At 33.0% G+C, this 14,279-nt stretch overlaps 2 protein-coding genes across 17 annotated transcripts in view; one reads left to right on the forward strand and one right to left on the reverse strand.

Annotated features, from left to right (window-relative positions):
* LOC124540443 (zinc finger protein rotund-like) overlaps positions 1 to 10,519 on the forward strand; it is a 199,131-nt gene extending 188,612 nt beyond the window's left edge. For all 6 annotated transcript variants that reach the window (XM_047118010.1, XM_047118013.1, XM_047118014.1 and 3 more), the window contains one exon: positions 6,912 to 10,519. In XM_047118010.1, the coding sequence (XP_046973966.1) occupies positions 6,912 to 7,925 (1,014 nt within the window). In that variant the 3' untranslated portion in view covers positions 7,926 to 10,519. The remainder of the gene's footprint in view (positions 1 to 6,911) is intronic.
* A 941-nt stretch (positions 10,520 to 11,460) lies between these two features.
* The window catches only part of LOC124540451 (filamin-A), a 109,738-nt gene continuing 106,919 nt past the window's right edge, over positions 11,461 to 14,279 (reverse strand). For all 11 annotated transcript variants that reach the window (XM_047118038.1, XM_047118037.1, XM_047118041.1 and 8 more), the window contains 2 exons: positions 13,106 to 13,312; positions 11,461 to 12,539 (listed from right to left, as the gene is read on the reverse strand). In XM_047118038.1, coding sequence (XP_046973994.1) covers positions 12,355 to 12,539; positions 13,106 to 13,312 — 392 coding nt within the window. In that variant the 3' untranslated portion in view covers positions 11,461 to 12,354. The remainder of the gene's footprint in view (positions 12,540 to 13,105; positions 13,313 to 14,279) is intronic.

Below are 14,279 nucleotides of genomic sequence, written 5' to 3' on the forward strand. Positions count from 1 at the left end.
ATGTCAGCGCCGTCCATGCGTGAAAGATTGGCGCAACTTCTGTTAAAAAAGCGAATAATTTAGGTAAATAGCAAGAAATCAAGTGTTACTAAACAAAACGAATCGATCTCTGTGATAATATTTTTTGTACCAATATTCATAATTTCAAAAAGTCATTTGCGATTATAACACGGTGAAACTTTATTGTTTTACATTTTCGTCACTGGCAAGATTCGTTGAAGTATTTTTAATCTACATTTATTGTGAAATAATTATATAGACGAAAAATATTTCATTTAAAGTAAACTTATATTGTTAGATTAACGTATTCGATGAGCTAAATGAATATGAAGTAGATAAAATTTAACTTGCTTTTAAGTATATAATAAAAGGCTAAGATAAGAATTCGTACAAACGATTGAAAAAAAATAAGGAGACAATGACGACATCCATTGATCCATTAATCAATTTAACACATACCGAGACCTCATTTGCATATTTATATGATACGAGAAAAAGAAAAATACAATGAATAAAAATCTTTAATATTTTCGATAACAATGCAAGAACCAAACCCAAATAAGTTATCATTTCAAATGTCACTAGGCAGTATAAATCTATGTTATGGTTTCATTAAAATTAAAAAAAAAAAACAACAAACAAGTTGGTTTAAGCTATCGAGATATTCAAATATCGTTAACAGCGGGCGAGAAGCACGTGCCAGATAAAAAAAAAAATCATATTTCCAAATAACCGTTTTTCGACGCATTGGCGTAAAGAAGCGAAAGACCAAGACCCAATTCGGACCCTACGAAATCTCAAATCCGTCGAAACGATTTGAGTTCTAAATCGACGCTGCAAGGTTTAAATCCGTGATCGATAGATCTAGCTAGTTTTTTCCGCTTTTGTCACCCAAGCGGCGAGTAAAAAGTTGGAAATCGTGCTCCCGAATAAAAAAACCGTTTAATATTGGCATTGAAGGTGCCGTGGATTTGGGCGTGGAAATTCGTTTTAATAGTTTAATTTGGCGCGAGTCGGAACCGCGGTTAGTGTCGTATCCCCGATGTTTTACAATGAAATATATTTCCGTAATAATAATTCGCTATTGAAATGTAACGGCTGTTTTCCTTATTCGTAAAAGTTGAATTAAATTTGTAATTTATTTACGAAACGGTTTTTTTTTTTTTAATGTTTACAGATTACAACATAATATAGCATCTGATAAATAATTGTTTTAGTTAAGAATGTCTTTCGTTGTTGATATTGCTCGTAATTTCAACAGTTTAAAACGTGTTCTTCGCTTTCAATTGTAGAAGTAATTAATGTTACAGAGTTAAACGTAACATGCAAACGCACCTGTTTCCGTCACACGTTTCAAATATATTACACACAATAAAGACAGAAAGAACGTCGCTCTAACACGTTTTAGCATTGTTTTACATTGAATTGATCGCAGTATAAATATGTTATAAAGTTTAATTGAACTGTCTGTTAACCTCCTGCTCCCCTCTTTAAAGAAGAAAAGAAGGCTTGGAGTCTATTCCACCACGCTGTTGCAAAGCGAGGTTTTATATGATTCATGAGCCATTAACTAAATGCACCAATGATTCACTTGTATAGTCATATCCGTCGTGAGAAAGCTTTAGGCTTAAGGCAAAATATATTTTAGTAGTTATCTTTAATTGTTATATTCTACCTAATTGTAAGCAAACTTCTTTCGTATATATAACTTTAATATAGACTTCATCGGTTAAGGTTTTAACATACTAATATTAAAGTCTTAACTGCAAAACATTTTAGTACAATGCGTAAAAAGTAACTTTCCTACATGTCCAAACTCACACCTGTTACACTTACCCTATTTATTTTATTAACAAGGGTAGTTTACAACCGAAACTCTTGAGGGCTTATCGTTAAAAATACCTAAACGTCCGTCAAATGTCCAGTGTAAACGAGGATTTCGTAAAGCCGGGTACACACGCACGTACATAAACATCTAACACGAATACTTCGTATAGAGCTCGGAGGGGTTTCGGATCTTCACTATCGTCCGCGTGGATACGGGGCATATTTACTGAACACGTGGCTTTTATGCGAGTCGAGATGGCCCAGTGGTTAGAACGCGTGCATCTTAACCGATGATTGCGGGTTCAAACCCAGGCAAGCACCGCTGATTCATGTGCTTAATTTGTCTTTATAATTCATCTCGTGCTCAGCGGTGAAGGAAACATCGTGAGCAAACCTGCACGTGATAAATTTCATAGAAATTCTGCCACATGTGTACCTCCACCAACCCGTATTGGAACAGCGTGGTGGAATATGTTCCAAACCTTCTCCTCAAAGGGAGAGGAGGCCTTTAGCCCAGCAGTGGGATTTTACAGGATGTTGTTGTTGTTGTTGTTGTTGTTGTTGTTGTTGTGGCTTTTATGCAATAACTTGGATCGAAGTGTCGTAAATTGGAATATTTTTGTTCCATAACGGTCATCAAAATATCCAAGCAGTGTTCATATATAAAAATATACTGTGACGACCTCCGTGGTCCAGTAGTAGTGTGTACACCGGTTTTCAATGGTACGCCTTGATCTGGGTGTTTGTGGTACCGTCATTACTTCTGATTTTCCATAATACAAGTGCTTTAGCTTACATAGGGATCAGAGTAATGTATGTGATGTTGTCCAATATTTATTTATTACTGTATTGTCACATCATATATAATATCCTTCATTGATGACAGGAGACCTGGTTCGTTTTTAGCTCATAGGGTCAGAATTGCGATTCAATGGGGAAATACATCATTCCACGCGGACAAGATTTATACAGTAAATATTCTGTAATTGATACTTGTTTTTTAGGCAGCTAATCTTATGTTACTCTAACTTTGCCTTACGAACGTGCTTGACGAATAATTTTCGGTGTTCGTTAGTGACGTCATCTGATGACGTCACAAATTTGATCGAACTATGGTCGAGGCATCAATAAAATGTTTCGATTCGTATCGTCAATATTTTTTATATATTATATTATATTTATACATAGACACTTAAACACATAATAATAATTGTATGACATTTTCTCGAGTTTAATGTCAACCTTAAAATTCTATATATTCCTAAGGCTTTGAATTACAAACAACGTTTCTATAAAATAGTTAACTATCCAGTATATAATTTAACCGACTAAGTTAAAGTTATCTTTTGATTAAAAATTAGCATAATAAATACATTGAATGGTAAATAGACAAAAGTTATCGCAGACTATTTTATTTTTGAATTTAAATTCGAATTTTAGGAACACAGAAAAATAATTTATCATTTTAATACAATAGAAAATTTAAATAAACTAATGGTGTGTTCGTTATATAAAGTAATACTTAAAACATTCAGCGCATTACGTACGGTTTAAAAGTAAAATTTAAATATAAACGTATAAAAACAAACGAAGGTCGAAAAGTAAGCTGAGTTTTAGAGATATTATATTTTAAGAAGTTTCTATATGGAGGATTTTATTGTTGATATTTGTGTAATCAAAGAACACGACCCATTTCAAGTTTGACTCATTGAGAGTTCTGAGTTGTTGCTTTAATTAATTTAATAGGCCAATAATTCAAATCAATGCAATGAACTAAGAAACAAAGATAACCATTTTATCTATCTGTATTTTTACAAATAGATAGATATAAATGACAAAGATTTCTTCGAGATAACTAACATAACTTACGTTAACTGTAATATATATTGAATTTTGTAATAAGAAACAAATAAATACATTATATATTAATTATACGAAGCAGGAGATATGTACGAAATCATTATTATTTAAACGCTCAATTATTCAGATTATATATTCCTTTAATATTATAATTTAATATCTTTCAAACATATCCCATCCTATGACCTTTATATATTTCCTATGCATACATACGAGCTTGATTTTATAATGTTTTAATTACTTAATTAAAACAATCATTATTTTAATTTAATTATTATTAAAATTACAAGAAATATACAATTACTTGAATTATAGTAGAAAATGATATAGTTTTACTCTATTACTTTTAATCAGTATTTTATACAACAAAACATTTATGCTTACCTATCTTATTTATATAGAATAAGAATAGGTAGACAGACTGCCTAGCTCGTAAAGACATTTTTTAAGACTGCCTGCCTGCCCAGACGTGCACCCAAACTGCAAATTGCATAATATTTTTAAATATAAGTTAATATGTAAAACTGACTGAGACCCATAAATTACTAGCAAATCGCGTTGCAGTTTAAAATGTTTTGCGCAATTTTTTCAACTTTAAGAGTGAAATGCTTCTTCGAGATTAAGCCCAGCAAAAAACCGCCTTATTAGAGGGCATCCCTCAACAAACCCCAGCATCGTCAGATAAACAGACGCGATGTATGTCTACGATTAATAATAATTTTAGGACGCCGAAAACTGTCCGCTCGCTGCGACTTTTTGTCAAGCTTTTTGCTAAAAGAAGGGATTATAAGGAAATTAGATCAGAGAATCTTGCTGTGCTAGGGTCGCAATATTTATGGCATTTCCTTGGTATTAGCACTTTAACAAATTATCCAAAAATAACATTAATAATTCGTATACTTTTAGCAGAAAATTTTAACTGAATGAGTAACGCTTTCCACTCTGGGATTCGAATACTAATATATTACATATAAATGATTGTACTCTATTTGTATTGTATTCGATTGAATTTTCCAATAATTGTTTTGTAATTTTAGATGTAAATCTTTTGCGAAAATCAATGTATCTGACCGTAAATAGAACATAAACTAAAGAAAATAATAATTTTCTGTATCCAATTCTAATCTGCTGAATCCAACCCAGAGATAAACTTGTCAGAATTTGCCCGAAGTGTAGCCATTTTTCCTTACTTCAAGGGTCAAAAATATGTCATAATGCATGTCCCGCCCTTAATATGCATTAATCCTTTGACCCTCACTCACATCTTTAGGGGAAGGCAATCTCGCCTTCAAATCAAAGCACTTTATACCACCCTAGATTAATACGTCATGCCATAATTAATGTTCAAAATAACAATACTATTTAACACAACTAATTTCTTTATAGGTTAAATAAAAAATACTGAGTTTCTCGTATACACAATTTTTTTATATGTTAAATAAGAAATACCTACTGAGTTTCTCCTATACACTACAATCTGAACAAGTATTTATTTTAAGGAGTCTTTAAAAAAATTCGAGCCCACTTGAATTAGTGATGTTTCGATCGCCATTCGTTTTTTATGTCAATAAATCACTTAAAAATGTTGCCATAAAATTACGTAGCCATTTATTGTACATCACTTAACAATCAATTATTAAGACAAATAATAATCTGTTTTTTTTAAAAAAAAAGAATACAGTTAGTAAACTCTGTTTAAATTTTGAAGCGCTCATGAGCTATTCTGTTTGACAATTTGTTTTATTTATAACTGTTTTTGTTTCGTAAATTTTTTATCATTCAAATTCTTTGATGCCTTTTTTCCTATCTCATTTTCAATTAAATACTTCAATGTGTATCCATAAATCATTAGTGCCATTAGTTATACAAATTGTACGATTTGCTTGGCTGTTTTTGCTTCTTCAGAGAACATTTTTTTGCCGCATAATAATTTCGTACATCTTAACTTGTCAGCGATTCTTTAACGAAATCATTACAAGCAAATGAGAATTCCTAAGTAGCTGAAGTCGTTTTAGATAGAGCGGAAGGTGTAACAACAATACATTAATTTAACACAGATTCCTCTGCGGTAAATCAATCCTTCACGAAGTCCTATTAAAAGTCAGCCACCACCTCGAATTTCCAGCCTCATGCCATTAAGTAGTGCTCCAAACTTTAATTATGTTCAGGCTGTGACCAATCGTGTTCGTGTTTGCGTATTCTTACAAGTCATGCAACGTGCTACCGAATCCTATAACTCTGGTAAACGCGAGGCACTAACAGCATCCTCGACAAACAATCCGAAACCAACTCTATTACCATAAGTTAAGAGTACAAATTAGTTTGAAAACGAATCTTTATCACGAGCATTTTAAATTTAATACATTGATATGCTGTTTTCGACAATATAAATCTGTAACCGATGAAATATTTTGAACTCTATGCCATGGTGTTAAGAACAATGATAGTTTGAATGCGTCTATAAATTTGATAGAGGAGTTAAAATTGAGTCGTGTTTCTTCAATAGATTCCGGTGCCCGAAGGAACGTGGCCCACAGTTTCATTGTTGGACAGTGAATAAAACGTCTCGGTAGGATGACGTTTCGGTTTTAGCTCAGAAACTAATTTGGAATATCACAATGAGTATCGATGCCGTACCAAAACAGCTTTTGAATGTGCAAAGATTGCCGACGCTCTATTATAGACACACTCGGCACGCGATACCTCCGGTACCTAGGTACTTAAAACTAGTTTAGCAACATCATTCTAGACCGCTTCAGGTTGAATAGACAGACTGAATTCATCAGTGCTATCATCAATCATTTTATTAACAACATTAGTGGTTTCAATTACACGGTTAATAAAAATGAGCCAAAATAAATGTATTATTTATAATTAGTCGTGTTCTTAGTGGATTAACTTTGAGGAAGTTAGCTACCCAAGATGCGTGAAAAACGCCGTGAAGGTGGCATCCTGCCTTTATTGCCGCGTTCGTCTCTTGAGTAAATAAAAAATACTTTGAAACCAAGCACAATTAGTTCCGGCTACCTGCGGATGTCGTTCAAGGGCAAAATTCGCTTTCCGATGATGAATTACTGTACCATAGAAACTCATTCGATATATATTTAATTAATTGATCATGTAATACTTAAATAAATCGATAAAAATGTTAAGAAAATATTTAAATAATTTAATTAGTAAATTTACTAAAAATTTATTAACCTATTTTTTTTGCTTCCTTCCAGGTCTTTGGCTCAAAAGCGGATCTCCAGCTACATACGCAGATCCACCTCCGCGAAGCGAAGCCCTACCGCTGCACCCAGTGTCCGAAAGCCTTCGCGAACTCCTCATACTTGGCGCAGCATTCCCGCATACACTTGGGCATCAAGCCCTACCGCTGCGAGATTTGTCAGCGCAAGTTCACGCAACTCTCTCATCTACAGCAACACATCCGCACCCACACCGGTGACAAGCCCTACCGATGCACTCAAATCGGATGCACCAAAGCCTTCTCCCAGCTCTCTAACCTCCAAAGCCACAGTCGCTGTCATCAAACCGACAAGCCGTTCAAATGCAATTCATGCTACAAGTGTTTCACACACGAGAAGGATCTGCTGGAACACATTCCGAAACATAAAGAATCGAAACATCTGAAGACGCACATCTGCCAGTACTGCGGTAAGAGTTATACCCAGGAGACGTACTTAAGTAAGCACATGAACAAGCACGCCGAGCGGGCCGACAAGCGACCGCCGATATCTGCTCTGGGACTGAGCGGGCTCAATAGGTCCCTAGCGGCGGCTGCCCCGACGGCCGCACCTTTTGCCGATCACCCCTACTGGCCGAAAGTGAGCCCAGATTCAGCGGCTCACATGTCCGACGAGGGTGGTTACCATCAACAGCGAGAAAGCGATGATCATCACGAACAGCAGCTCCAGCAGCAGCGGGCGCTGTTCGCCCAGCACGAAAGTCAAGAAGACCGCATACAGCCCCCCGTTTCGTCCGCCGCGAACTCCGCCTTCACTCCCATCAACTCGATGGCTCCCCATCTCAATGGACTGTCGCATCACAGTGCGCTTCCGACGCGACCGTATTTGTACGACCCGCTCCACTTCCAGCAAGGGAAGCAGCAGCCAAACTCGTTCCCTAACCAATTGATATCACTTCACCAAATTCGGAATTACGCTCACCAACCCTCGGCACTCTTGCCCGCAGAGCACATTCTGCCCCACTCCTTAGCTCACAAAGACAAACAGTAACCCCCTTGCCGTTTCTGTAGGTGCACTTACCTTAGAACTTATGATGGTATTATTAGTCTATAAAAAAATAAACAAAAATTATTAAAATGTTTAGAATCTCGCTCTCCAAGACAGTGGTATTATGTATGAAATACGAAATTTGTTTGTCACTAGTGATGCGAAGTTCATGTTTTTAGACTTATATCGATATTGTGTATAAATATTCTGAATCTGCGAGTAGATATGTAACAAATATTGTATGAAATGTGATTTCAAATTTTATGTGAATCACGCTCGAATTTATTACTGATTAGTTTTCATTAAAGCACAGTCACTCATATATCAGGTTGTCGTAGGTATTTAAATCCTTATTTAATTATTAATTAGTGATAACAAATCTTTTAGAGATTCCTTATTATCAAAGCAAATCACAGCAAACCTTATATACACTGTTGCCTTTAAGAAAACTAATCTTTATATTAAAATTTCAAAGCAATAACGTCAGAAAATCTCTTTAAAAAATTTATAGGAAAAAATAATAATACAATTGCATAATAAAAAGGCTTTACAAACGTAATAATACTCTACACTTCGATGTTTTAATTATTCTGTGAGTCTTATCACATTTTAACGTGTAAATTATAAATTTCTAAAGTACTGAATGTAACAAATTTTATTTTGAATAAAATAGCTATAATTTTTAAAAAAATAACCCTTTACGAGAAGTATTGAATAATGTACCAACAATAGTAAATAATTTCGTCGTTTTAAACCCATAATAAGCAATATATTTAAATATAATGTGTTGATTGTTGTTTAATGAAAAAAAACAGAGTTCCTGAACATAAATAGTGAAGTTACAATATCGATAAAATACAAATTCGATTTTTAAAATATTACATGATTTCATTTGCATTTTTGTCTTTTACGTCAACATGTACTGAACATGACAGATCTCTTAAACCATCACATTTGCACTCAGTTCCTACTTAGATCGAATAAAAACTTAATTAGCTTTATATATTTTTCATTTATTACACAGCGATCATTAGTTTATTATAATAACTGATTTAGAAAATGTGGTCTTCCTTCAGATTTGTACATTGTTTCTAGGATGGGATTGATATTAATGAATTATTGTACCTTTTTTAATAAGAATTAATGGATGTAGACTTCAAACTGAAGTTAAGGTTGTGATAGTATCTCTTATTTCTTATAAATCGTGTATTTCCTTATCAGTAATATAGTATATTATTATTTTGAAATCGTTTAAGAAACTTCAATAAGAATGACATACGAAGGTGAAAAATAATAATGATTGCGATATAGTAGAGTAGGATACATTTTTTATTTATATCCTATTATTGATTGTAATATGTTAATCTTCAATCTCGAAGGCTGAATACATTTTCTATTTGCATTTGTACGATACGTTTATATGTAATATATCGACAGGTGGCCAAAATTGCTTTCTCTCATCTATCGATATCGATAAAAACGCACTTTTGTAAATATTTTGTAAATAATGAAACACATTTTTTGAGAAAACTTGAAATTTATTGAAAATATTTTTTTTTCCTTTTAAGTCTATGCTTATGCTCAATTATATTAGACGTAAGATGTCGTTTGGTATGTGGATACAACGCAACAGAAAATGTTACTTCAGAGTCAATCAAATTAATTCACGTTAAGTGAAATCGATTAATTATAAATTTATTTTGGTGATAACCATCAATGTTTAAGTTTTTGATCGTACTTAACAGTTGACATTTTTTTCGTTGACATATATTTTATCGATAATGAAATTTAGACAATTGGTAGCACATCACTAATTTTAAATCATTGTCCATATTTTTTTGCAATATGATTGCACTATACATTTTCTCAATTTATTCGAAAAATTTACAAATAAAAATCAAATGCAGTTAAACTATCAATTGTCTAATGAATTCAGTCGATCGTAATTAGACTAATTTTGATGTATACGAAATATTGTTGATTTGTTTAATTTCAGAGCGGATAGTTTTAAAAAAGAAATGTGATAGGAGTTGAATCGGGGAAAGGTGTATTTTTCGAAGATCTTTCGTCTAAATTGATTTGCTATTGATCTTTTATATTAGGTTACGAATCGTTAGGTTGTGGTTATTTGTGATTCGGACCGGGTTCCGTGGGAACTTTCGTACGCCGTCTGTCCATACGTCACAAATTTAGCCAAATGCTAATATTTAGTTCTTGTACAAATTAAAAAGAAATCATTGTTTTTTATTGTAATTACACGGCAATATTATAATCTCTTCCGAATTGTTTTAGTGCTTGTGCAAAATGTAGATAGGTGACATTAAGCCAAGATTTTATTGATTTTTTTTTTATTCGGTTGTAAGGGATGCAAAGATCGCCAATATCTCTCTATTGTAAGTAGACATGTGATATTGTATTGATTTTTATTTTTAGTTAAGTGTACACTTATATTACTATGATTAAATACATATTTTTGTAAGTAATTTCGTTTTATAATAGTTTCGCTTCGTCTAGCGTTCCCGTTTAAGATTTTAGATGAAAGTGGACGAATACTTTTTTGTTACTTAAAATCGAATAAAAATAATTACAACTATGCCAAGAAATATTTCATTTTATTTATGCACCTTTATATCCCTGATAAATTACTATGATATAATGAGAAACACGTCTATAGGAATATATTTAAATAATTGACAAGCAAATATGGACAAGAAAAAATATTCTGTCACCAAATGCAATTTAGACAAAGTAATGTATTCCGCATAACATCAATAAATTCCACGTTAATTAAGATCAAACTGTTAATGCACGTAATTGATTTTTTTTATGGTATATTTTGGCGGACGAGCATACTGGCCAACTGACGGTTAGTGGTCACCATCACCCATAGACAATGACGCTGTAAGAAATATTAACCATTCCTTACATCGTCAATGTGCCACCAACCTTGGGAACTAAGATGTTATGTCCCTTGTGCCTGTAGTTACACTGGCTTACGCACCCTTCAAACCGGAACACAACAATACTGAGTACTGTTATTTGGCGGTAGAATAACTGATGAGTGGGTGGTACCTGCCAAGACGGGCTTGCACAAAGCCCTACCACCAATTGATTTATAATAACTTCATTCAAAGTGGAAACATTACACTTGTTCATTGGTTGTCATAATTCTTCCATCGACACACACATTTCAGACCTGAGAAAAACTGGCGATAGAAATATTTTGTCTTTTTGAACAAACATCCATATAAGTTAATTTTTGAAATGGCCTGGTTTGGTCGTTTGATCAACTACGTATGTACCTAACTAGACTTCATATATATTTTCATTCACTGAATTTCTACAAGTATTTATAGTATGAGTCAAGCTTTACCTGTAAGTTACTGGTCTAACCTTCAAACTGAATTTAAATCACTTCTGCATAACCATTGAAGCTATATATTATGCACATGATACAGCTTAGTAAAGAGGTTTTATTAATTCTTTTTCTCTTAACTTATCAAAGATTCAAATGGTAGTTTAAAAAAAAAGACATGTCAACACTTTTCTCGTTTTTATTTAGTAAACAGTCGCAAATACATTATTGAATAGGTACTTAAAATAGGTATTTACAAATAAGGGATCATTCTACCTACGTAGGTAAAATTCATACAGCTCAAACCATTCAAAATTAGAAAGCAAAATATCATACTTTTAAAAAATATAAAAATAAGATGCAATTCATTTTAAATATAAAAGACGAATCACAGACAAAGATTTTTTGATACGAGTTAGTAATATTAAAAAACGGACAAGAAAAATCTAACGTCTATGATAAGTCGGTCTAAAGACAGGAAGCGAATTACAGAAACTTCCTTACGAACTTTTTAAAGAAAAAGTCGCAGAAGTATCTCAAACAAACAGTCATAAAATAACAATGAAAAATTCGCTTAAATCTTACGATTTACAAATTACATCTTACGACTTAAACTATAAAAGGGAATATTTTGAAATAATACTTTATATGTATTGTCATTTAGTCGCCCTAAAAACTAAACGAGAATCATATAAATTAAAAAAAAAAAACGCTGACACGTGTCGACTACGACGGTGACATCGAAATAGGCATTAATAAAATGCTAATTACGATAGAGAATTACAATTCGTGACGCAGCGTTGATAACGATGTAGAAATACGAAAACATGAAAAACACAAAACGATAGTCGATGTACAAGACGTTTCAGATCGAAAAGAGATCAACTCCGAAATCAAATAATCCAACAGTATCGAAATCTTAATTAACAACGAGTTCAGAAAGCAGCGTATGTAGATTATCTTAAATTTTCAACACGAATTTAACTAAACATAATTTTGAAAATACACACGATTTAAATGATATAATTGATATACTAGATGATGGTAGATGGTGCTACATACGCATGTTGACTATATTTAGACTTCCACCTTGTAGGGTGATCCGGGGATGTGGTCATCACCCCACTTGACGATGACGATGTACTCTCCCCTGTCCCTGACGACGTACCAGCACTCATAGTTGTTCTTGCCCTTGTGCTTGAGTTGAACTTCATCGCAAGGCCCTTTGGGACCGTAGATTCCGACGTACAAGATGTTGTTACCTGATGAAGATTATTCAAACGATTGATATTCGAAATTTAAACAACAAAAAAGATCGAATTAAGAATACTAAGACACTTCAGCTGTGTAAAATACTTACACTTCATAAAAAATATAAGATTCAAATCTAGATATATCATAGTATAGATTGTTAGGTTGAAAAAATTTGATAGCTTTCCTGGATGTAAAATATAATTAAAGATTAAGACATTTGGAGATTTCAATTAATTACTCAATGAGCTATACAAGCTTCATTGAATATGGAATAGTTTAATAACGATTTAATTAAAACAATATCTTCGATTTAAACTAATTCTCTCTAGTAAGTAATTAGTACACCTAGATAGTATGATATAATATGAATTAAGAACCATTTGTATGTATTTATCAAATTAATAATGTTCTTTTGTAAATGGACCTATCTAAAAAAATTGAATTAATATTTTTGATTATTATTTAAAGCTCCTACTTGATTCGTAACTACATTCTGATATTTTGTATTCTAGGTATTGTCGTCTACCAAATATACATATATATAGGACAGTTTATCTTATCTATATCAACTCACCAGCATCACCAGCGTGCACCGTGAATTGGTTGTGCTTGTTCAGATACGCCTTCTTCAATCCCATGCCCTTGCTCGTAACTTTTGTGGCGTCAGATTTGAAGTGTGGCAGAACTGGACCCTGCTTCTGAGCGCCCTTCGAGACCTTCTGGACCGTTTCCACTGTCACCGATGATGTCTCTTGTGCACCGATTTCGGCCAGATTCTCACCTAGAATTTGAATGTCATTTGAATCAGAAAATTCGAAAGTCAGAATCATAAGCTACATTGTCTCCTAGTTTCGAGAATCAGTGTTAATTCTGGATTCAAAATGAGGTTTTTAACATTGTTAACGCATTTGATAACTTTAGTATCCAATCAAATTTCTTGATCTTAAAATTACTCTTTTACGATAAACTCTATCGTAAAAGAGTAATCTGAACAATGCATTTATCAGTTATTCGGTAGAGGTAACACATCAAACAACGCTAACCGTTTTTAATGATTTTGATCACCAAAACTTATGAATTCCATTTCAAAGTAAAATCAAACTTTTGCAATAGGTACCTACTCTATATTTTGTTTAAAAATAAAAAATCGATACGACTATACATAAAAACGACAGGTATTTTAATCATATAATTGAATCTATAAATAATATCACGCCATTTAAATAAATTCTTCTTAAAAATCATTATTCCTATATTAAGAATTCTTAAGAGGTGAGATGGCCCAGTGGTTAGAACGTGTGCATCTTAACTGATGATTTCGGGTTCAAACCCAGGCAAGCACCACTATATATAAATGCTTAATTTGTGTTTATAATTCATCTCGTGCTCGGCGGTGAAAACATCGTGAGGAAACCTGCATGTGTCTAATTTCATCGAAATTCTGCCACATGTGCATTCCATCAACACGCATTGGAACAGCTTAGAGGAATATGTTCCAAACCCTCTCCTTAATGGAAAAAGAGGCCTTATCTCAGCAGTGGGAAATGTACTGGCTGTTACTTTACTACAAATAATTCTTTGTATTCATACGTTTACGTTTATGAAGTTTAAATTTAATTTTAAAATATAATCATATTTTTTTACTAATACTATATACCAGTAATCTATATGACTTGGAACGACCAATTTAAAAGATATTCATGGTTTAATGATGTATAATCAAATAGAATTAAATTATATTTTACAAG

The sequence above is a fragment of the Vanessa cardui genome, chromosome 25 (genome assembly GCF_905220365.1).
Source record: "Vanessa cardui chromosome 25, ilVanCard2.1, whole genome shotgun sequence".
NCBI classification, from domain to species: domain Eukaryota; kingdom Metazoa; phylum Arthropoda; class Insecta; order Lepidoptera; family Nymphalidae; genus Vanessa; species Vanessa cardui.